Source organism: Theobroma umbraticum, unplaced genomic scaffold (genome assembly GCF_002168275.2).
Source record: "Theobroma umbraticum cultivar Fairchild unplaced genomic scaffold, ASM216827v3 scaffold_81.0, whole genome shotgun sequence".
In the NCBI taxonomy this organism is placed as follows: domain Eukaryota; kingdom Viridiplantae; phylum Streptophyta; class Magnoliopsida; order Malvales; family Malvaceae; genus Theobroma; species Theobroma umbraticum.
In genome coordinates, this window is record NW_018397268.1 from 4,104,345 (window position 1) to 4,129,025 (window position 24,681).

The 24,681-nt window shown below is 34.1% G+C and overlaps 3 protein-coding genes across 8 annotated transcripts; 2 read left to right on the top strand and 1 right to left on the bottom strand.

Annotated features, from left to right (window-relative positions):
- The first annotated feature begins 331 nt into the window (after window positions 1-331).
- FU (kinase family with ARM repeat domain-containing protein) lies at window positions 332-11,756 on the top strand. Of its 3 annotated transcripts, XM_021440326.1 has the most exons (24): window positions 332-459; window positions 833-967; window positions 1,055-1,129; window positions 1,249-1,341; window positions 1,426-1,500; window positions 1,612-1,704; window positions 1,936-1,999; window positions 2,126-2,210; window positions 2,348-2,420; window positions 2,583-2,651; window positions 2,749-2,829; window positions 3,036-3,117; window positions 3,212-3,364; window positions 4,585-4,723; window positions 5,838-6,021; window positions 6,387-6,488; window positions 6,569-7,117; window positions 7,265-8,407; window positions 8,832-9,065; window positions 9,620-9,763; window positions 9,979-10,059; window positions 10,189-10,377; window positions 10,810-11,064; window positions 11,345-11,756. In XM_021440326.1, the coding sequence occupies exons 2-23, from the start codon at window positions 878-880 to the stop codon at window positions 11,053-11,055; spliced, it is 4,044 nt and encodes a 1,347-aa protein (XP_021296001.1). In that variant the 5' UTR covers window positions 332-459; window positions 833-877; the 3' UTR covers window positions 11,056-11,064; window positions 11,345-11,756. The 3 variants fall into 3 exon arrangements, with proteins under 3 accessions (XP_021296001.1, XP_021296000.1, XP_021296002.1); XM_021440325.1 differs by lacking the exon at window positions 11,345-11,756 and having other exon boundaries at window positions 10,810-11,279; XM_021440327.1 differs by lacking the exon at window positions 11,345-11,756 and having other exon boundaries at window positions 5,850-6,021; window positions 10,810-11,279.
- Window positions 11,757-15,748: 3,992 nt separating this feature from the next.
- LOC110425304 (uncharacterized) lies at window positions 15,749-17,061 on the top strand. The gene has a single exon (XM_021440183.2). It carries the CDS (start codon window positions 16,186-16,188, stop codon window positions 16,816-16,818), a length of 633 nt encoding a protein of 210 aa, XP_021295858.1. The 5' UTR covers window positions 15,749-16,185; the 3' UTR covers window positions 16,819-17,061.
- A 996-nt stretch (window positions 17,062-18,057) lies between these two features.
- BTR1L (binding to TOMV RNA 1L (long form)) lies at window positions 18,058-24,678 on the bottom strand. Of its 4 annotated transcripts, none has more exons than XM_021440306.2 (9): window positions 24,509-24,678; window positions 24,254-24,365; window positions 22,242-22,480; window positions 22,057-22,163; window positions 20,377-20,570; window positions 19,325-19,449; window positions 18,852-18,947; window positions 18,713-18,774; window positions 18,058-18,598 (listed from the first exon to the last, which is right to left on the bottom strand). In XM_021440306.2, exons 2-9 carry the CDS (start codon window positions 24,339-24,341, stop codon window positions 18,502-18,504), a joined length of 1,008 nt encoding a protein of 335 aa, XP_021295981.1. In that variant the 5' UTR covers window positions 24,342-24,365; window positions 24,509-24,678; the 3' UTR covers window positions 18,058-18,501. The 4 variants fall into 4 exon arrangements, with proteins under 4 accessions (XP_021295981.1, XP_021295982.1, XP_021295980.1 ...); XM_021440307.2 differs by having other exon boundaries at window positions 24,254-24,392; XM_021440305.2 differs by having other exon boundaries at window positions 24,254-24,368; window positions 24,509-24,677.
- Between the last annotated feature and the right edge of the window lie 3 nt (window positions 24,679-24,681).

A 24,681-nucleotide genomic window follows, 5' to 3' on the forward strand; every position in this document is an offset into this window, starting at 1 on the left:
ATAACATTACCATCTTTTAAAATGAAGGGAATATAATTATTTATTTTTTAAATTGAAGTAATATAAATTCCTTAAGAAAATCTAAAAACTATATTTTTGAATAAATTTTTAAATTTTTTCATAATAATTTATTTTTTGATACATATTGAAAATAATTTACTCAAATAATATTGATGACTTTTTTTTTTTTAACTTTTGTCAATGTAATATCAAACACCAAAAAAAATATTAAACCACATTTTTTCAGAGTAATTTTCCAAAACCGCGCCCAAGGATCCAAACCCATATAAACCGACCCGGAGAGCCTACTCAGTACTAACTTTAAATCTGACGAGCGGGACTCACTGTAACACTTCTTTTCAAAATTTTTCTCTTCAAAAAATCAGTCTATCTTTCCTCTCCTCTTTCTCTCTCGAAAACTTTCTCTAGATTTGCTTGGCTCCCCTGATTCAAAGTCAGGTACTTCCCCTTCTTCTTCTCCGAATATTGTTATTTTATTTTATTTTGTTTTATTTTACTTTTCTTTTTCACTCCAATGCTACTACCATTGATCGCCGATTGAATGCAGGAAAAAGGAATGTGAAATGAAAATTTTAAAAACCTAAAGCAAGTTTCTAAGTAGTGCTGTTTTCTTTTTTCTTTTTCCTTTTTTTTCCTCCAAATTTTTGAATTTTCCTTCACTTGCTCGGCTCCCAAATGGTGCTCGATTTAGAAGTCTTTCGTAGAGTTAGGGTGTATGTTACATGTTCATCTTGAAAATAGAAATTAATTCTAATTTAAAGTAGATTTTTAGATTCAAATTACTTCCTTATTATTATTTTTCGTTGCTTAGCTTGAAAAGAAGAAGCAGATAAGTAAAAATTGTGGAAGTAAAAGAATGGGAATAGAGGAGTATCATGTAATAGAGCTAGTAGGTGAAGGCTCTTTTGGAAAAGTATATAAAGGAAGGCGAAAATACACCGGCCAGGTAATTTTTCCATTTCCATTTCATTTCTTTTTTTTTCTAATTTTTGGTCAATTTTTTATAATGTTATTATATAATTTTCAATATCAGACCGTAGCAATGAAGTTTATTATGAAGCATGGAAAAACTGAGAAGGACATTCATAATTTAAGACAGGAAATTGAGGTATCATCTAATGTTTCAAATAAATGCATAATTATTCTTTATAAGATTTGTCCATGCCAATGTTGTTTAATCTTTTTTTTTTTTTGGTAATTTGTGATTTAACCTCTTACTTATTGCAGATTCTGCGAAAGTTGAAGCATGAAAATATAATTGAAATGATTGATTCATTTGAAAGCCAACAAGAATTCTGTGTTGTCACAGAGTTCGCGCAAGTAATGATCTCCTATCTTTAAATGATGCGCACAACTGATTAATTTGGAAAATATTATAAGTTGATGGCGTTTTGTGGTATGCAGGGTGATCTATTTCAGATTCTAGAGGATGATAAATGCCTTCCTGAAGAACAAGTTCAAGCAATTGCTAAGCAACTGGTACTTTCATCTTAGAAATGTTGCTGTCAAAGCGATTTTTTTCATTTCCGGCATCAAGCTCACAAGTTTGCTTGACTTGGAATTCCCCTTCTTTTGGTTGTTATTATGTAGGTGAGGGCATTGCATTACTTGCATTCCAACCGTATCATCCATCGTGACATGAAGCCACAAAACATTCTCATTGGTGCTGGTTCTGTTGTTAAGGTTGGTTGGTTAGATACCACGCATGCGTTTAATAAGTTTAGCATTGTGTCTGTGAAGAGTAGTCCTGGTCTGATTTTTCGTTAGGAATTGGTAGCATTTTTGTATCATTATGCTAATTGTACACCTTCCATATTCATGTCCAATTCTATGCTGAGGCCTCTTACTTTATGCTAATTGTTCTTCAAAGGGCATCCTTTGTTTGTAACTTATGCAGTCTTCCACCTATTGCAGCTTTGTGATTTTGGGTTTGCACGTGCAATGTCCACAAATACTGTTGTTTTAAGATCCATAAAAGGTTTGCCTGATATTAGGATCTATATGGCTTTTTAACTTTTTCTCTTACTCAACCACCTTAGAGAATATCCTGTGGATTTTCCTTCATTTATGCTAGTTCAGTGGTGCTTCTCCAAATTTTTTGCAGGCACCCCTTTGTACATGGCCCCAGAGCTTGTGCGAGAACAGCCCTACAACCACACTGTTGACCTGTGGTCTCTTGGAGTTATACTGTATGCATGCATTTTTCCTAATTTTATAGTGAGGAAGCCCTTTGTTTAATTGATTTTTTGCAAGATGAATCAGATGTGCCATCATGTCCTTTATCTCTTGTTCACATTGAATTGAACACTAGCTGTAAATGCAACAGGTATGAATTATTCGTTGGGCAGCCTCCCTTTTATACAAATTCAGTATATGCACTCATCCGGCACATAGTGAAGGTACACATTAAGAGGGTTCCTATTTTCCTAAAAGATTTTCTCATTTGGTGCATTATTAAGGCACAATTACCCAAAATTTTTTTCTTTAAAATGTAATTTTGCCTTGCCTAACTGTAAATTATGGTGTGCCAAGGAAATACTAATTTGCGAGCAATATTTCAGGATCCAGTCAAATACCCTGATGACATGAGTGCAAGTTTCAAAAGCTTTCTTAAGGGATTGCTTAACAAGGTTTTTCTGTTGTCTAGATGCAAAATTATTTGTCATGATCTTTAACTTTACTTTAAAGTGCAAATCCTGATTTTGTTTTTAATATCATTGGGAACAGGTACCTCAAAATCGATTGACATGGCCAGCGCTTCTTGAACATCCATTTGTTAAAGAAACCTTAGATGAAGTTGAGGCCAGGGTAATGTAGCTGATGCGTGCAAAATATTATGCTTCCATTATTGAGATAAAAAATGCAAAGAGAAACTTTTGTTTACTCTAAGCAGCAAGTGTGTGTACTCCTTCCAAGAAAATTGTCATTTTATCTTCTTTAGTGGAGAAACTTGTTAGTTTTTTCTTTTCTAAATCCATAGAATATTAAAGTCTAATTTTAGTCAAACATTCAAGGAGGTGCTTGGTACAACTACTCCAACTAGGCGATCTGATGTTGCATTGAGGGGTGAGGAAAACAATTTCCAAACACCAAATGGTATATTATCCCTTTTGAGAACATTGCTTTCACTCTTTATTTGAAACATAGAGGTTTTACTCTTTTTTCACCATTGTGAACTACTTTGTCATAGGTAAAGGCAATTCTCCTGCCGCTTCAGAGACTTGTAATGCTCCAATCCTTCAGAGTGATGCTCAAAAATATAGTCCTAATACTGTCCAAGGAAATTCTGTACTTCATGAGGAGTTTCCTGGATTTTCAAGTCCCAATGACATTAAGCAGTCAGGTAGACAATGCTACATTGTTGTTTTCAGTTCATATTTTTCTATTAGTGATGTAGAACAAGAGAGGGAAAGAGAAAAAGTTAGAAATCAGAGTTGACAATAAGGGGTAGAGGTTCAGAAGAATCCTAGATAGTGGGTGTTCCACAATCTCAATAATTGATAATCCTAAACCTACTAGAAACTATAAAACATAGGTAAATCCTAATGCCCTAATACTTGGACAATAAGGAAAACACTAATTAATACAATATAGCCTAAATACTAAAATCATAACTCTATATTAAATTATCAAATAAACTCATAAAATTTAACAAAATTACAAAATTTAACTTAAGTTCAAGCAACTCCTTTCCATGCTGCATTAATTAGAGAATATTGTGATCTGATGATTGGTGGAATATGCACATTGACTTTGGCTCACAGATTGATGATTTTAAAACTATAAAATTGCCCCTTTCTCACTTTATAATTTTTAAATGAAATTCCTAAAGTAATTTCAAGCCATGTTTTCTTGTTTAGTTTTGTTTATTTATTACTTGATATTATCCTTTTTTCTTTTTGTCAAGTTCAAATAATTTGCCTATGTTGTTGAGTTACTTGACTATTGTTTGTTTTGTTTGACTTACTCCAGAAACACTAGGTAGACATAGTTTTAAACTTGTAAACTGAAATTTCTAAAGTGGTTTGAATCTTGCTCTTTTCTATGTGTTTATCTTTTTGAGGTGACTATAGTCCTGTTTTCTTTCCCCTCATATTTGTATAATTTGTTTATGATGTTTTGAATTCTTAATTAAGTTTGATTTCCTTGACCAGCTGGTACGTCTAGTTTTTAACTTGTGATATTTGACAGAGAAATAAATGAGTGATCATTCCCTCCTGTGCTACATTTGCCTTTTCATTTGTTGTTCTTGTGCATGTTGCAACCTTTTCATGTAAATGTAAACTTTTCTTTTTGTTAAATAGGTTAAACATATATAATGAAAGCTATAAACTAAAGAAAGAGTTCTTAATAAGAGGTCAAAGGCTTTAAGATGAACCAACTGATGTTCTATAAAGGAATTTGTCCTCTCTTCACTGTGAAAATGATAGAATCTTAACCTACTGTTTTTAAAGCCAATCTTGTCTCTAGTGTTAGTATTCTCTAGCTTTATTATCACTCAGTAATTGGTTTTCTCTATACATTTCATTGTTATGACATATTAAGATTTATATCTCTCTTCAGGTAACCAGGCATTGGACCGATTGGAAAATAACTCCCACACAGTTAATGGTGCTCAAATTATTGGTAAGGATAATGAAGCATTAGCACTTGTTTTGCTGCCAATCAAAAGATGGTCAGAAGGATCACAAAATGCTTGCAGGTAAAAAAATGAGTCTATGGATCATCTTCATTTAGCATCAAGTATTTAACTTGATTGTCTGGTTGAAATGTGTTAGTTATCACTGCAGCTTTAGTTCCGTTTTTTACTCTTTTTTTTTTTGTTTTTCCTGAGCAAAACATACAAAGTTGTTGCACTATGACCAGCTTCCATTGCAAGACATTTTTTTTTCTTAGATATGAATGTGAACTTGCTAAGAATGGTTTATGATGAATCTAAAAGTTATATCTCATTTTCTGAGTGTTCTATCACAAAAAATTATTTTAGCTTCACATATTGGCTGTTTTGCCTTTATGTAGGACACAGTTTTAGTAACTAGTTTCTTTCTTTTTGATGTTGTCTGAGTTTTTGTTTTTTGCTTTTTTGGCAATGGTCCCTACCATGTTTTAGAAACTAAACCTCATCTTTCATGCTAAGCAGTAAAAACTGATCCACAAAGGGAGGGGGGGGGGGGGGGGGGGGGGAGGTGTACCCTATTTAACTAATAACAATCCATTAGGAAACAAAGTACTTAGTATTTCCAAGTATTGAGGTTAGACTTTCTCAGTTTCTCATTTCCTTCAATGGGGGATTGTTTGTTATAATTGTTACCAAGTTACATTGATAAACACTAGATTCCAAGGTGAAATTTACATGTTAAAATGGCACAGGATAAAAATGACAAAATTTGATGTCCAAGATTGCAATTTCCAAGTGACACCTTCATATAATATCAATAAAAATAAAATAATTGGAAAAATGCAGTTATTGCTAAGTCACTAACCAAAAGACATCTCAAAGATTTCAAAACCAAGGAGCAGGGTGGGGAAAAGATGGAATTATAAATCATAATCAACATGGTGCAGCTAGGGAAATGGTCTTTTTCAAGATTGTTGAGGTAGATTTTCTTCAAAGATAAACCTTGTATCATTTTATAAAATGTATTTCCAGAGTTATTATTTCAATGTTGGCTATAATGTTGCTCTGTCATTTGGTTATTTTGTTTTACATCGTTCCAGTGTTTCTGAAGCATTCTAGAGTGGCTTATTATAAATTTCCTTGAATCAAATACCAGATGTCCATTGATACTTTCTTGAAGTCAGCTCTCATTTTACAGTGGCTTGTACAGGGATCAAGATATTCTCCATTCAAGTCAGTCGTTGAGAATTCTTTCAAATCTAGTTTCAGCTGGTGCTCTCCATTCTGGTGGAATTCTTGATGAAATAATGTGTGAACTTCTTAATTTCACTGCCATATTAGTTGGTTTGAAATCATCTGATGTTTACGAGCTAGTAGCAAAGGTATACAACTAATTCTCATTTAGTAATCCTCCCCCATTTCTAACACCATGTATCATGCTAGCTTGGCCTTGGGTTTTATGAATAAATCAACCATGTCTATGGTTACTCTGATTTTGGACATGGCCATCCATTTTTCATAACCATAAACATGCACCGTATTTTCTTTTCCTTCTTCTAAATGCAGGCTGTACTTTTTTTTTTTCTGTCAAGTGTATTGAACTTTCTCTATCTGGGTTTCTGAAACAAATGACTATCATGAAACGTTATTGAAGAGCTATCTAAATATTGATCACTGAATCATTTACAAAGTCCAACGCTCTTTTCTACTATTATATATGGCTGAAATTTCTCTGTAAATTTTGCAGAGTTTTTCAGTTACTAAAATGCTGCTGGCAGAAAATAATGGAAGTGATATGGCCAATTCACATTTCAAGCACTGGGTTGTCTTAGTTGAAATTTTCTCACAGGTATATTTTTCTATGGTTTATATTGGTCTCTGCCAACAATTCAGACACCTTATTCAAGCTCTGTCATTTTGTTTATATAGGTTGTTGGCCACATTGAAGATCCCTCTGGGAGAGTTTTCTCTGAGTCTTGTGCATGCATCACAACTATATTAGCTAGAGTAGCTCAGGGTCTTAGAGCATATTCTTTGACTCCGGTTCCTAAGGGAATCTCTTCTTCCTCTATGGTGAATGAATCATTGAAACAGATTTTGGACCATGCTGTAACGTCCCGTTTGGTGGATCATTTATGTCTTTGTTTAGCAACTTCAGGCTCAAGTCTCAGTTCTGGATCCACAAATATGCTGCGTGCTGCTTGTGAAGCATGTAGGGCTATCTGGTCATTGATGGATGCTCTAGAAATTTCTTTTGTGAAGGAAAATCCCAATTTGTTTCCCTTGGATGCTTTGTGGAATCATTCTGTTGTCCGACTTGATGTCAGAGATCATGCCCGAGGTTTGCTGACTGGAACAGAATCAGCAAAAGTTATTGATGTAGTGACTAGGGCATTTGTCAGATCAAAAGCTGTGCAATTTGCTATAGTCCATTGCCTTCATCAACGAGTAGAGCCAGCACTATCTGCTGCTATTCAGGTATTTCTTCCTGTTTCTGAAAATTTTGCCATACTGAGGAGCAGCTGAAGACTTTAATTAACATTTATTTTATATCCTAATTATATTTGGTTGCTTATTGTAGCATAATATATTAAATATCCTAATTATATTCTTAACTTGTGTCAGATTTTGTCAAGGTGCTGCCTCCACAATGGAATTATTCCAACTGTTCTTTGTGGCTTTCCGAATTCCCTGCCTGTTACTACTGTTGTTAGTGGTGGAGCAGATGGTACCATTGTCTCAGAGCTATTCTCTATATTATCTTTATGTTCGTCATTAAACAAAGATGCACAAACTGAGACTTCTAATTTGAAGTGTAAAATAAGCAATCCTCCGGCATTGACTCTGCATTCCTGCCTTCTCATTGCTACAATTGCTCAATGCTTAAAGTCTACTGGAAGAAATTCTGCATTATTTATGCTTACAACCTCACCAAAGAAGCAACTCTCTCGACTTTCGATCCTTGCTCACCATGTTTCTTCTAATGATACAACTATTACTTCATTACAACCTCATTCTGCATCAGCCATGCTAGCTCTTGCTTCCATTTTATCACTTGAAGGTGGACTGTCTGTCGAGTCTTCCATATCTGAAATTGCAGTGCCCTTGATTCCTCCAACTAGCACACTTTGTGATCACCTTAAAATTTCATCAGAGATTGAAAATGAAGTCCCTAAAGCGGTTCTCTCATATTGGCATGGTCTTAGGGATGGATGTGTTGGCTTGTTAGAGTCCAAACTGAAATGGGGAGGACCATTGGCCGTACAACAGTTGATTGCAAGCGGTATCCCCTTGCTTCTTATTAATTTGTTGGCCAGCAGCCATCTGAATGCTTCACGTCAAGGAGTTGATAGCCCCAATAATGGAGTCGGCTTGTCTCCTACAGGGGTTGTATGGGCAGTTTCAGCTATATGCCACTGCCTTTCAGGTGGACTTTTAACCTTTCGTCAAGCTTTGCTCAGCAGCGAACACATGAAGCTCATCTGTAGTTTCATATCTGATGTTCATCTCAAGCTTGTGAGGTCTTGGATTGGGCCTGGTGGAGGGAAGGATGGTGTCAGAGATATAATAAATACAGTAATTGATTTTTTAGCATTTCCTTTTGTCGCTGTACAAAATGCTTCTGGCTTGCCACTTGCAACTGCTTCTGTAAATAGTGGGTTTATTCTCAACATGGGTTCACCTGCTGGTAGAGTATGCATGGAAGACAAGGACATGGTGAAAGCAATTGAGGATGACATGGGGAAATATATTAAAATCCTCCTGGAGGTCAGATCCTATCCCTTTCTTTCTTTTCCTAGGCCATAGGTTGGAGTAGGAAGGCGGTTCTCCAGACTGCTTTCTTGTGGGGTTATCATGAGAAAATGTGCCATTCAAAGTGTTTCTCTAGCTGAATGGTGCTTGGTTAAAAAGGAGGCAGCTCATAACTCCTATCTGGCTGCTCAGTGCACAGGACTGTGTGCACTGCTTTAAATAAGCAACTCACTAACTTTCTAGAGATAGTTTCTTATTTCTTTAAGTGCCGTTTGCCCCCTCAACTTAAAAAAGGACATCATGGAAAAGAACACATTTGATGGGCTTGTCTACTTTTCTAGTTGTTAGGTTCAATGTGAATAATGTTTAAGGTGCTAAGATAGCCTCGAGTTACTGAGAGCCTATACTTTCCTCATTTAGTATTTTCTGAAATTCTCAGGTGGGAGTGCCTGGCGTCATTCTTCGTTGTTTGGAACAATTAGAGTCAAAGGATCTGGGAATGACAGTTGCCTTTCTTGCCAAAATGATAGGACATCGACCACTTGCAGTTCAACTTGTTGGGAAAGGGTTATTGGATCCAAATAGAATGAGAAGGTTGCTTGATTGTTCAAGTCCGAGAGAAGCCACACTGGACACTTTGATGATTGTTTCTGATCTCGCTCGAATGGATAAGGTCAGGTTATGTTTTCATCAAATTGTCAAATAGTTCCTGCTGCATCATTAGATGTGAAAGTTAACTTAGTTCCTTTCCATAGTTAAATTTAGCTTCTAAAACACAGTGGTCTGAGACAAGTGTTTTCCAAAATTGAATGAATGGCTCAGCTAGCAGCTTAACATGAAAACTTTTTCCTATTTGAGCAGTCTTACGAAGGTGATCTTGTAATTTTCAATTTTGAACTTTCTTTTATAATGAAGCCTTTTCTCACCATGGCTAAGTTGTTACCCTTTCATTTCCCCATCAATCATCATGTTGTGACTTATGTTTAATTCCTGAAATTATTCAGTTGATGTCTTTCCTGCATTGTATCTTAGTTTTGTTTGATTCATAAGGCTTTTCTTCTAATGACTGTGGTCTCCCATGAACCAGTTTATGGATTGTGAAGTTAAACTTAGAAAGCAATATAAAAAGTAAATTTGTAGCCTTTTAGATTCTCTTTTAAAGAGAGATGAACTTATACTAGAAGCCCATGGTCTGACTAATGAGTTTTAGATCATATGGTCATGCAGGGTTTCTATGAATTCATTAATGGGGCTTCAATATTAGAGATTCTGCAGGGCTTTCTCACTCATGAAGATCCCAATATTCGTGCCAAAGCTTGCAATGCTCTAGGCAACATGTGTCGCCATAGTGCATACTTTTATGATGCACTGGTAAGTACCAAACAAATAACAATATATCGCATTGTGCCATGGTAAACTGTATGAACCAGAGTTCTATAATTTTCTCAACAGTTTACAATTCATTACTTGGACTTTGGGATATGGAGATAAACATTGTGATTTTTGTCAGTCTTTGAACACAAACACCATATGAAAAATTATGTTGCAGGCTATCAGATTCTTACTGACCAATGTATATGCTGTAGGCAAGACATCACATCATTGGGCTTCTTATTGATCGGTGTGCTGATCCAGACAAACGGACGAGGAAATTTGCATGTTTTGCGGTACAACCTGTTCTTAGCTACTATGGCAGGAGCTTTAATTATAAATATTATAGCAGCAGCATGTCTTTGGCTCTGTTGCTATGGCATATATACGTATAATTACAGCTGCTTATTAATTTCTCTCCACAGATTGGGAACGCTGCCTACCATAATGATATGTTGTATGAAGAACTCAGGAGATCTATACCTCAACTAGCAAAGCTGCTGCTTTCAGCAGAGGAAGACAAGACTAAAGCAAATGCTGCAGGTGCATTGAGTAATCTAGTACGCAACTCGTACAAGCTCTGCGAGGAAATTATCTCCAAGGGGGCCATCCAGGTCAGTTGACATAGTGCATTAATCTTAGTGTTATTGCTTGTGTGACTATTTGATAACAACAAATCAAGCAAGCTCCTAAAGCTCCCAAGACGTTAAATTTGTGAGTCATTGAAGCTTGGAGTCATCGATGATTTCAATGGCATGCATGCTTTTGAATTTTTTTCTAGTCAGAAAACCATTGTTAAATAACTTGATTTTCTGGAATTGATATATATCTCCTTTAACATCTCTGTTTGAAAGTATTAAATAAACGAAGTGACGTGGATATGTAACACCAAACACAGTTGGCAAGACCTTTCATATTTTGGCTGCATAGGGGCCACAAGACATGAGCAAACAGGATTTACTAATTCTTACCATCTTGATTACCTAACTTAAATGGTGATTCCTGTTTGCCTTTCTTTTTTTTTTTTTATTTTCTCTTATTGGCAGGCTTTATTAAAATTGGTAGCTGACTGTTCAGTAGTTGCTTTAAACCCAAGCAAAAAGGATGCTATTAATGAGTCACCTCTAAAGATAGCTCTTTTCTCACTGGGAAAGATGTGTGCATATCCACATTGCCGACAGTTCCTCCGTTCATCAGAGCTCTTCCCAGTGATTGGACGGCTTCGGCAATCCCCAGAATCAGGCATTGCAAAGCTCGCCTCAACTATTGTCAGCAAAGTTACTGATACGTGAAGCCTGAAGGTAAAGACTGTTACTGGTCATTTCTTTTGACCTCACCAACTTGATTTCCACTAAACCATAAATGGTAGCTCTTGGTCGGTAAAATTGAGGCCTAAAAGATCAAAGAAAATCGCGAAGGATGTTAGTATTATTATACTATATGATGTTATTCATCGTCAATCTGCTAACAATATGCAATTTCCTTTTCTAAAGAATAATATGACTGTTCCAAGTTACATTTTCTGTACTTCTGCCATCGCTTTGATGTATTCATCATTCCAACAGTTTGAGCTCATGGCAGGTTCTAAGTAAAATTTTCCCCAATAGTCCTGAAGAAAGGAGAGGGGACAAAAGGAGGAAAAGTAAGTTGAAATTCTTCTTAACCAATTAGTAGAAATTCAATGTTGTACTTGAGTATTTAACTTAATGAAATTATATGTCAATTTGCCAATGACCTTTGGGCTTAGTTGATTTAAATTAAAGAATTAACAGGGTTAGGGTACGTTCAATGAAACGTGTTTCTTGTAGTTTAAAATGAAATTCAGTGGATTATTAGCAGATTCGGCACTAGGCAGTGGCCAGGATTACATTATCTGCTCATGTGATTCAATTCATTACAAAATAATTACGGAAATAGATGATTTGTCCATCACAAGCTCAACATTATCACGTGGTATTATGTTAATATGTTAGGTTTGGGTTTTTATATAATATAGAACGTTAGGTATGATACTTTAAAAATTACATCAATTATTTAAAAAATTTGAATAAATTTTTATTTGTTTTTTATGTTTAGTTAAATGTTTATATTTTTATTTTATGTTAAATAAACTTTTATAATATATTATTTTTATGTTCACATGGTGTTTATGTGGAAGATCAGAAATATTATGTGATAATATCATTATGTCATATTAATATATTATATCATTATCTACTACAATATGTGATGATAAACATTTTGATAAACAACAATTAGTTATGAAAGTTATATTTGACTTTAAATAAAAATATAAAGGTTTGATAAACACAATAAAATAATAAAAATTTATTTAAATTTTCTTAAATAATTCAATAATTTTTTAAAGTATTATGTTAACATTTAAAGTAAATTTAAAATTTAACCTATCAATTATTATCTTTATTAAGTTTTTTGAGGTTTGACCATTTAAAGTTGTTATCTTCTTAGACTTATTCATAAATTCATGTGTCCAAAAGAAAAAGGAGTACATATGAGCTTCATTTCTTAATTATTTGCCCTTTCCAATGGTACTGCCTGTAAGCAATATTACTTGGTGCATAAAAAATAAGCTTAATTCTTTTTTTATTCACCTCATAATTCCATGTAAAGTCATTGTAATGCATTCCAGGCCATCAACATCAAGTTCATCAACCCAGTGTGAATCCAAAGATCCGATGGTTGAAGAAGAGGACCTCAAAATATTGAAAGAGTTGGTAAACCTAAAACCATAGCAACCACTAATTAAGAACAATACACTTTTGTGCACATAATGCGTGCCACTTAAAAACAAAACCCTTGGGTCTTCCATAATGCCTTCCACTCCATCTTTTGGCAATCAACAACAACACATATTTCAAAACTAAATTATAAGTCAATCTCCTAATCAATGTGTTGAATGTGCATTGTCCAATCTCTTCCCCGGTTAGAGGGTAGCATACGAAACCACTTCTCAACATTGTTAACATGTATCATTTGCTTATCAAACCAATCTTAACAAAATTGAAACGAAACGGAAAGAGTTTTTTGTTTACTTACAATCCCATAATGAGTTAGGCTTTCTTTGCTTTTAATTTCTTTACAAAATAACATCGTTCAAATATAATAAAACAAAAACGATAATATTTAAATTCAAATCATTGGGTTTTTATTTGTACAAAACTATATCTCTTTTATAAATATTGATATTTTAATATTTACTCTTTTTACTGACGAAAATTAAATCGTTACAACACTCATTATTTATGTATATTAAACTAAATTTGTGGTGTAAATAATAAGTGCTTTAGGAGCTGTAATTCATTAAGAGAATATATACATAGTCAGAAATTGAGTGTAACCCCCTGTGGTAATAATTTGGAGGAATGAGTATGATGGGTATAGAATGCTATGATTGAAGGCAAGCATGCTAAGAGAATAAGGGCAAATTGGTTGGCAAGCAAAGTAGAGAAAGCGAAATGCCAGTTGTCAAGCTAAGCGTATATTTTAAGAAAGGAAGACAGCCCCACTAGCATTCTAAGAGAAATGTATTGGAGAGGGGAGGGGAATTTTGGGTAGGTGAGTTAGTGGGTGTAATATATTTGTGGCCTTGGAATTTTAAGGTATTATTACGTGTCCAAATGACAAACACCATGGTCGCATCATTCTTGAATCCTCCGGGTCGGGGCCGGCCGGCCTACTAAAGGTCTTTGCAAATATCATTCCTCTCTTCTCAGCTTGGTATACTTGGATTTTGCCGACAATATGTACTTGGTAATGATGAGAGGATAAGTCTTCCATCAACAAGTGAAGGAGAGGGACCAAGGCTTCCAAGACTCATTTCTTTATTCCTTTAACATTATAGGAATTGCCATGTGTTTGTCCTTTGGTTTTGACTTTAAACATGTTTTAGTGGGCAATATAATTAATCATAGTTTATCCTAGATCATTTACAGTTATTAATACTTGATTGATGAGGTTGAAAAGAAATGAAATTGCATTGCACGATCACTCCATTATTATATTGTAAGGTAAAATAATCTCATCTTCTTAAGTTTTAGTTTTAATTTCAGATAAGTTTATTAATTTTTAAAATAGATATATTGTTTTAAAAAATATAAATATCATTTATAAAAAATATAAAATAACTAAAATACCTTTTCTTCCTTCTCTTATTTTTTTCTCTCAAACAATATGCTCTACGGTTCCTATTCGCTGATCGACCACCCCACGACAGGTGCTCTCCAAGGAAAGGGAGCATTGATCAAGTGCTCCCCTCTCTTGGGGTGCTACCCCGAATTTTTTTTAAAATATATATATAATAGTAATTTTTAAAATTAATAAAAAATAAAATTATTTTTTTAATATTATCACGTTATCAATTTAACAGAAATACTAACGATTGATTAATAACTGGATCTATATATTTAACGAAAATTTTTTTTTAAATAGAATATTTATTTCAAAAACTAATAGATTCGTTTGAAATTATGGTTAAAAATTAAAAATGTGAGAGTATTTTATATTATATTATATATGGCATGAGAACAAAATATTGTGAGGGGGGTAAACTGTGCTTCATTGTATATGGAAAATTATCTACAAAGGAAGGTTTTGGTAAGTGATAGTAAATAACACCCTTGGGGGATATCTTTATAATTTTTTTTAATTTAATAAATTTATACCTTATATAAAATGTATCTTTAAAATGAATATTTATACGAGACATAGATTTTTTTTTATGTAGTTAAAGTGACACGTGTTTAATTTTTTTAGACAACAAATTACCTTGAGAGAGAAAAGGAAACCCATGAGAGAAGATAGAGAAGGGGAAAAGAGTCTAAGATGAAAGAAACAATGAGAGGGACAAAGAAGGTTGAGGATAATTGAGAGGGTTTATTCTAATTAAAGAATTATTTAGAGCTTAGCAAGGGAATGAGAGAAAAATATTAGAGTATTCGAATGATGAAAGAAATAGTAAAAAAGAGAAGAACAATGTATTAATTAATGAATCAATGCTCAAGTGCAAAGAGAAGAATAGTTTAATCAAGTAAACATTTTTTTAAAATTAGGCAAAACAAGCACTAACCATGTAGATGTTGTTAAATATATATTTGTTTATTGTTTATTTCAAAAATATTTTTTAAATTTGATAATTAATTATTAATAAAATCTTTTTTGTGTGTTTATACATGCTATATTGTGCTATAAATATACCATAAAAAATTTAATACTCTGAGCATATACCTTAGGCTACAGAAAAAAGTTAAATCTACATAAATTAATACTTTGGAACCATGAAAATTTTATTAATTAATCAAGGTATTATATAATCGATAAGTTAATTCTTTTTTCAAAACATTAATTGAATTTAATATATATGTATTGTGCATAATTTTTTCTTTCAATACATGAACATACATCAGAGTATCTTAATACATCACGAAAAGTTCGAGATGAGATCTAAGGAAACATCAATTTCAAGAGAAAACAAGTAATATTGGAGTCATATTTTATAAATACTTTTGCAATTGAGTAATGTACATATATAATTTTGATATATAAGAAGATTTATATCAAGTGGGACTTATGTGTTTTTTTTAAATGTATTATCTTATAATTTTAACAAATTATTAATTTATCACATTGATCTCAACTCGAAATCGATTAAAAATATTATTTAATCGAGGTTTTCAAATATTAATTTATAGAGATAATACTGTATTTTAAGATAAAAATGAAGGATCATGTTTCTTACTCTTCCTTTTTCTTTTCTTTGGTCTTTTCTTAGGGAAAAATGATAAACATCTTAAAATTTAATGTATTTATATATCATATTTAAATTGGTAAAGTATAGGGCTCAAATAACACAACTTGTTCATTATTAATCCAAGGTAAGAGATATAAACTTGGATTGCATTCTTATAGTTAAAATGATTTGATTGTTATCATATAAAGATTATGTGGTGTGGGAAGTACATGCATTCACATAAGGACAAAAATAATATGAAGGCATCCCAATTGGTCCCATAGGTCCCATAGCCAAAGTCATACCTTTATAGGAGCTCAAGTCAAAAGTGGGATGGACAGAAACTTTAATCCTGAAATTGCATGCAGATAGAAGAAGACAGTGCCACCACCATCACCACCCAACGCCACCCCACCACCAACACCACTAACAATCCCAGGAGCAAGCGACACGTTCCCCCATTATTGTCTTTATCTCATTCTTCTCTTTTTACTCAAAGAAGCTGCTAGAATTTCAGCTAACTCAGAGGAGATGTATTTCTTTGGCTGCCGCAATGCCTATAAATACACGGTGGCCTCTCCCCTTTTCTCAATCAGCAAAGCTTGCTTTCTTGTATTCTGAGTGGTACATACGATAGACTTTAAAGCTGCATCGAACTTTTGTTTTTAGCTTCAAAATGACCAGTTCTAGGGTTATTGGTGCTGCATTCTTGGTTTTGCTCTTTGTGGACTTGGCCTTTGCTGCTAGGTCACTTAGGGCTTTAGGCAAAGGAGGAGGTGGTGGTGGTGGAGGAGGAGGAAGCGGTGGAGGTGGAGGTGGTGGCAATGGTGGGTCAGGGTCTGGATATGGTTCAGGGTATGGTTCTGGAAGTGGCTCTGGATATGGTTCAGGAGCTTATGGTAGTGGAGAAGGTGGTGGTGGAGGTGGCGGAGGAGGTGGTGGAGGTGGCTCTGGATCAGGCAGTGGCTATGGCTCTGGGTCTGGGTCTGGATACGGGTCGGGATATGGGTCTGGTGGCGGGATAGGAAGTGGCGGAGGTGGTGGTGGTGGCAGAGGAGGAGGAGGTGGTGGTGGTGGAGGCAACGGTAGCGGAGGCGGTTCAGGCTATGGATCCGGGCATGGAAGTGGGTCTGGATATGGAAGTGGTGGTGGTAGAGGTGGAAGTAGTGGGGGTGGAAGTGGAGGAGGTGGTGGCAGAGGTGGCGGTGGCGGCGGCGGCAATGGTTCTGGCCATGGTTCAGGCTATGGAAGTGGCTCTGGCTATGGTTCTGGGTACGGAGGTGGTGGAGATGATGATTACTTACCATAAATGAAGGATGAAAGTTTACTTAGGTAACCGTATATTCAATCTTTGTCATTTATAGTTTTGAAAATAAAATTGCAATGTCTTGAGCCGTGCATGCATTTGCATGGACGGAGTACGTTGCATACGTTACTGATATTAAGACTTTTCTAAGGGTATTTATGACACCTTATCATGTGTCATTATTATGATTATTGTATCATCAAAATAAATAATAAATACTAATAATTTTCTATTTTTCTTCTTAAATCATGCGTTTTTTTTTTTAATTTTTTTTTTATAATTGGAGAAAGAAAAATTCAAACTCTATTCTTTAGGAAGAGATAATGCATCAATTAATCAATGAATTAAATATTCGAATATAATTAATTTTTTATTATTTATTATGAAAAAGAAAACAATGAAGAATTTGGAACAATAATAACTCAAATAATTCAAATAAAATAAAAATCTTTATTATTTACACACAGTCATTATTTTTGTTTCTTCTTTTCAAATTTCAAATTATTTAGCACAAAGTTATATTAGTAGCTTCAACATGCATGAGTGATCAACATGACTTCATTCTTAGAATACGAATGGGATGTTAGTAAGTGATCTGTAATTGATTCTAGTTACGTTATATATTAATTTGATTTTTAGATTTTATATAAATGTGTCCTCTTATGAATATTAAAATATTTTGTAATGAAAAAAAAGAAATTTAAATTCAATTTTTTAAATAAGATCATAAATACATAATCTTGAGAGTAAGTACGACTTCCATGGATTATTTATTTTTATTTATTTTTAAATAAAATTTATAAAATGAGGAGCAAAATATGTTTAAATATGTCTAGTAATTATAACAGATCTCACAAAAATAGAATGAATTTTGAATATATAAATATAATTTTTTCATCACTTATCAAACATGTCTTTTCAGTTGAAAACAAAAACATTTAAACTTTATTTCAAAACTTAAAACTGCACGTGATATAATATCATTCTTAACCATTATTTCCTTCCCAAGATATAATGTAAATGTAAGGTTATAATTTTAGTGAAAAGATGCTCCTTCGGCTTTCAATCAAATATTCACAAATGAAAAATAATACAAAAATTAAGAAAAAAGAAACACTTTCTGATTTATGATTTAGTATTTTTTTAATATTAAAATTGTTGAATGATAATTTTTGCTGCAACCAATATATTAAACCCCAGAGGCGTATCTTAGAAGTTTATATAAATGGAGGGATGGAATCAGCAAGGAACAAGCAGAGAATAGGATCCAGGCCTCAAAAAACAAGGGTATCCGATCCCCATCCTCTCAAATTATAATTCAAGATGTTCAATGAAGCAGGCTACAACATAATAATATACCATAAGTAGAACAACAGCTAGCTGTTACAATTATATAACCAAAAGGCAATCATATAGCCTATTCCAACATCATTTCCTCTTTTTTGTTTTTTTTTGGTGTAAATCAATAAATTTAGTCTGTATGTTCCGATGAATCCTAAATAAGTGCTCTGCTTGATTTAAAAAAAAAAAATGTCCCGTTCTTTGCTGCTACCCTTGTACTCTCAGCTTAGTCAACTCATGATGTGCCAATGAATGTGGATATGTTTCTAATCGGACTATATGAGCAAGTCGTAAGCGGTTCCACCAAAAGAGGGTCGAACAAGAATGGTTCTCATAACCCGAAAACTAATCCATCACCCTATCGGTGGCGTACGCTACCTTCTGCATTATCATGGACTCAGCTTGACGAATTGCTCTCTGTGATCCCGTGATTGTAACTTTCCTGCCACACCAAGGTATACGATAATAAGAAAAAAGTTTCAAGGAAAAATGAAAAATCACCTCATAACTCGATGTTTTGCTTAGCTAGCAGATTGACGGTACTGAGATTGTATACCTATCTGTTGTTCCAGACATGAAATCACCTCTATCCGATATTTTTATCCTGGCCCCGCTTAGCTGCAATAACAACGCGCTCAAACTCAAACATAAGCAATAATACGGAACCAAATGATATCTATTTATCATTTACAAACCTGACTAATTTCCATAATATTCCTTCCGCCACGACCAAGAACCAGCCCAATATGCCCATCCGCAACACCAATTGTGACAGAGTTGCTACGATCCTCCTGGGTAAACATATGAGAGACTTCTCTGTCAAGCAAGATCTACTTACTACACATATAGCATGAGTCGTTTAATTGAAAACATCAGTCATCATGTGTTAAATGAATAATAAGGATTTTAGTGTAGATATATAGAAAATGCATACGACACTCGAAATACTGTAAGACAACAATTCTAGAAGTAAGATGCAATTTGGCAGAAATGAGCTAATAAAGAACTATTCTATCTGTCTGCAAATATCAAACAAAATGATTATGAGTGTACTCTGTATAGATGCCAAAGTATGACAACCAATCAATATATTTTGCTTAGCAGTAAATGAAGTAAATAGCATCAGTCACCAGGTATTGTGGATAAAGCATAAAAGAAAGAGATGAACCTTGTGATTCTGAAACTTCCCTCCAGCCCCATTTGGTGGATAGCTCATTGAATTGTAAGTCGCTGTTGCAACAGAAGGAAGCACATATGCATATGGAATACCATGAAAACCAGAGAAGAAAATACCTAAAATTTCAAGTTAAAGAAATCTTACTAGGACCAAGTTAATGAAATCTTACTAACAATACATTACAGTAATAACTCAACAAAGGACATACAATCAATATCAATACTAATTGCACATTAAGGACAACTCACATCATAAATTCACAAAGAAATGACCATTAAGAATCAGACTACTTGATGACAACTGAAAATATCTTGTCACAGCATTCAAAAGAAAAACTTCCAAGGAAGTGGACCACTGAATTTTAAGAACACATAAAAAAAAATCTTCCATAATATCTCATGAAAGTTAAAGGAGCCATCAGGCTTTTTGTGCCACATTTTTTTGGAGACTATGCTTACTTCCAAATTTAATCACCATGTGGATAAATCTGCAATCATTCTGCAGTTAGAAATAAATTGCATGGGTGCAGCACCTATCAATTTGTTGTGTTTGATTATGCCCCTTTGCTTTAAGGTTTGTGAGATCAGACTAGATGGCTCAGGTCCAGTGAAAAACACTATGACAACAGTAATATAAGCCTGCAGACTATCCCTCTCATGAGGAGAAAAAAATGCCACAGAATACATGTGAAAGTAAAAGTGTTGGATAACATCAGAAATGAGATGGAAGACTTCTGTCAGGTTTGGGTTTTGGGATAGATGCAGTGATGTAATGATGGTTATTATGGATTAAAAATTATGTGAAAGAAAAAAGTTAGAAACAACAGGCTGACAGCCAAGCTTTAATGCTTAACTTCATAGAACAGTTAGAAAGCTCTGTAAATAATCAACTGTTGGCATATCAGGACCTATGACATAATTGTTAAGGCAATAGTAAGATAAGGGAGTATATAAAAAGCAATAGTCATGTCCATAAAGGAGAGGCAAATGATGCAAATACAGGAGTTTCTTCAGACTTGGTAGCCAAACAAAAAGAGGACACACCTGCATATGAAAATGGGGCATGCATGGCTTGTAAGTAGTGAGGGTCTTCACTAAGCTTGGACAGAATCAAATCAATTGCTCGCATCTGCTCATCTAGAGTGCCAGTCAGTGTCACTAGCCTATCATTCAAGCCATAAAAATTATTATCCTGTGGAGATATCTTAATGCCAGCTTGGGAGTCTTCAATAAATGACCTACAAAAAGGCATAAATAACAATGAGGACTTACCTTAACCGTTCAAAGCAGTCAGAACTCATATAAAGGACCAATACACACACACACACACACATATGCACACATATATAGTTGTTTCTTCAGTATATAAATATCTGCCATGCATTTTCCTCTCATGGGTTAGCAGCAAGCAGTCAATGCCGTCAATGATAATGTTCATACAAGGCAGTGAGGATGTTAAGAATTTTTAGGTCTAAATAACCATTTATAACTTCTTGCAGGGCTCAAGCCACATGTAGCAGGGGAAGCGGCATACTTCCCGGATCAATATCACTTCTCAGTCCAATTGTGCTCACTCATGTGGAAGTTGTAGATAAATATAGAAAAGCACAGGCCAATTTAACACTATTATTTCTTGCATTGAAGTTACTTTTGAGGAGGTTATTCCATCTCAAAGAACATGTCCTCAGTTCATTTAACATCCCTTGCATCAAATCAAGTTTTAAGGGACAATAACTACATATTATTGGTACTTTTCCATGATTCTAAGCTGGTATCCAAGCTTTAGTAGAGCCCAATGTACTTAAACTGAAAAAGAAAGCAAAAATGGCAGAATATCTTGCAGTTCAGATCTATAGATGCCAACTAGACCTTCATGTCATGAAGCATTCTTCTCAAAACCTTAATTCCACATATTTAGATTTTATAATGAAACCAAAGGCCAATGACCAAATAAAATTCTCCAAACAAATCACCCCAAGTTTTTAATCTTTCGAAACCATTTTGTAAAATAAATTTACTTCCAAATTCTCATCCAAGCCCATTCCACAAAAGATCTAACTATGATATACTCTCAAACCTTAGTTAGACAGGTCTTCTACAAATGAAACCTCTGGCAAGTTGTCACATTTTGCCATATATACCTGAACTAATTCGTTTCCTAAAGCCATTACCATGACACCATCTACTTGGGCATAAGCAGGTTACCTACAGACAATACTAGAAGTAACTCACTGTGACGCACCAAAAGATTGGCACTATGATAATATTTACTAAATTTATTCCTATTGGCAAGAAATGCTCCTTTCCATTGCATGTCTCCTCAAGTTAGCTCTCAAATTCATTGCAGACAACTCTTTGAATGTGAAGTTGCCAAATCATCAACAATTCATTGCACACATTCTTAGACATAAATCAATTCCAAAATAAGCAGTTCATTCACCAATAATGCCTATCTGAATATCCTATAAATCAATCATAGGTTAAAATTTTAACAAGGTTTATCCCCTGCAAATTAACAGCACAGTGGAAGAATAAATAGGCACTCTTTATAAATAAGCAAGGTCAGTATACTTCAAGTATGTCAACAGCAATAAAAATTATAAAATTCAAGTTAAAAAAATTGATTTCAAGCCTGCAAAAAATCATTTATTTCACTGCTGAAGTTTCAAAATTATAGCAACAAAAACACGTCCAATAATCAGACTGTCCAAGTAGACTTCTTACTTTATGGTAGCCCCTCCTTTCCCAATTATGCTGCCACAAGAGCTATTGGGAACAATTAGCCTAACTTTTGTTCTTGGTTCAACATCATCATTCTCTTCAATATTAAGCTGACCAAGAGAAACAAACTTATGTTATCATCAGACATACATAGAATTTATAGAGTTAAAAGTTATCATCAAGATCACCTCATTCAATAATTTAGCAAGGATAAGTTCCATGGCTTTGAGTACTTCATCAATTGTTCCAGAGATCATAATGATCCTGTCTGATGTTCCTGGAAAAAACTCATGATTGCGTGACAATTGAATTCGAGCTCCAGATTTTGACTGAAATTCAGTTATTGTCGAACCACCCTTTCCAATTACAGAACCAGCCGCAGCATTAGAGACAAGAAACCTGATATATGTGTGTTTCTCTCCAGTTTCTGACAAAACAAGCAAGAGCAGAATATTCATCACTTGATTCAAAGATCAAAAATGCATTTGCAACAAATGAGGAATCTTGGAAGCAAACATGAACATTTCAACCATTAGAGCGATCTCCTTTTCAGTCCTACTATAAGAATAAAATAAATGCTAAAGAAGAGCATCTATGCATCACTTCACACAATATCTAATTGCTAATACACAAAAAAGATCATAGTAAATGCATGATAAAAACAGCTTAAATTTGGTGGAATCAGTACAACCAGTACTGCTTATTAAGACATGCCACCTTGCATTTCTGATAATAGTTCAAATCATAACATTGTCAAAATCATCCATATGGAAGAAGCATAAACTCTGATTTAGAAAGCTAAGATCAGATTTACACTTTTAATGCAAGTTTTATAAACACTTAGCTACTAAAATGATTACTCACCACCCAAGGAACTCGTATCCCTAAAAGGCCTCCTTATTCTCATCACTAAATAAAACCATAAGATCCCTCTTATCCCATCGCTTTATATTAAAAAAAAAAACAAATGAGAGCCGCTGAAGTAGATGGTAATTTTTAATGGACAGGTTATAGAACTGGAGGATATGGCTTAGAGAAAACTATAGGAATATGAAAGATAGAGCTCTCGCTGTGGATAACAAGATATGCTATTGGTGTTATTATTAAACTTGATGGCCTATTATACTTAAAATATAGTTTCTATGAAGCTAAATCAATGATTTTAACAATATATTCTATGATATTAGACCAACCAAACATTTAACATAGCCCTTCCCACCAATAATGCCAATTATTAATTCTTCAAAACTGGGGCTTAATAATTTTCACACAAAGATACCAAGAACAAATGCATGAAACAGCTATTGCATGTCAAGCATACAAGAAGGAAAGAGAGACCACAAAACAATGTCTAAGATGCACAGGGCTAGCCAACTAGAAAATATTAGATGACCACACCACATCCCTAATCAAATATTAGGCATCTCTAAAGATAAAATGAAGTCACTCCAGTAGTTTTCTTCTCTTCCCCTTACTAAGCATCCCCTTTTTATAGTCTAAGAAAATAAAACTCCCCAAGTCAAAGAAATCAATTCCCTCATAATCTACTAGGACACCGATATAACATTTCCCATTTTTAGATTTCTATTACTTTGTGCTCTCCAAAAGTATACCTCATTAAAGCAGACTAGACAAGAAAACTGATTTTTAATCCCACTCTGCAACTAAACAATTCAAAAGATAGGTCTTCATTTGATTTTGCAGCTAATTTTTTAAATTTTACTAAAGAAAAAGGAACACCAACAACCATAACAGAAACAACCCTTGCTTAAAATATAGCACTTAAACTTTGTTCAGCTCAGTGTCAATCACACTTTTTTGCAGTTATTATAGAAATAAAAACAGATAAAAAGATAATGCCATGTGAACTCCAGGATTTCTCATCCTTCTATTCCCTGAATTTCCGCAGATTCAAGCATAAGATAAAGACTTAGAACAGACACTTCTTTTTCTCACTCTCTGTTTGTCATTCCTCGCCAAATGCAATGTTAGGGTTAGGGTTTCAAATTATCTATTAAAATAAATAAAAAAAGGAAATAAACAACCCGAAATTCAAACAATTTTACACATTAATCTTTAAATTGAAAAAGAAAAACAGAAAAACTTAATTCCATTGACACAAAAGAAGAAACAAACGAAAAAATAAAACCTCAAAAATGAAAAGCTTTAACGAAGAAGAGAAGATCAGATCAGAAATTACCAGAAGTCGGCGATTTAGGCGGCGGCGGCGGAGATCTCTTCCTCGCCGCCTCTGGTGATGACATGTAAGACGACTCCGTCGACTCCATTCCTCTCTTATTCTCCTCTCTTCTCTTCTGAACCAAAAACCAAAAACAACACTACATAAATAAACAAACAGACAAAAAACAATGCAGAGCTTAAGCAACGTAATCAAATTTTCCTCCTAATTAATAGAATGTTAAACAAAGAATTAAGAAAAAAAAGAAATTAATACTTTTCTCTTTCAGTTCGCAGCTTTTCTCCTCCCTCCTCTTCTTCTCCGGTCTGAGCTGAAGGTTTCTGATTTTCCCTTTCTTATTCGTTATCTAGCCATCGCTGGCTGGCTTTGAGTTTTTTTTTTTTTTTGCATATTATTTTACAATTTTATAATTTGTTTAAAGCGTGAAA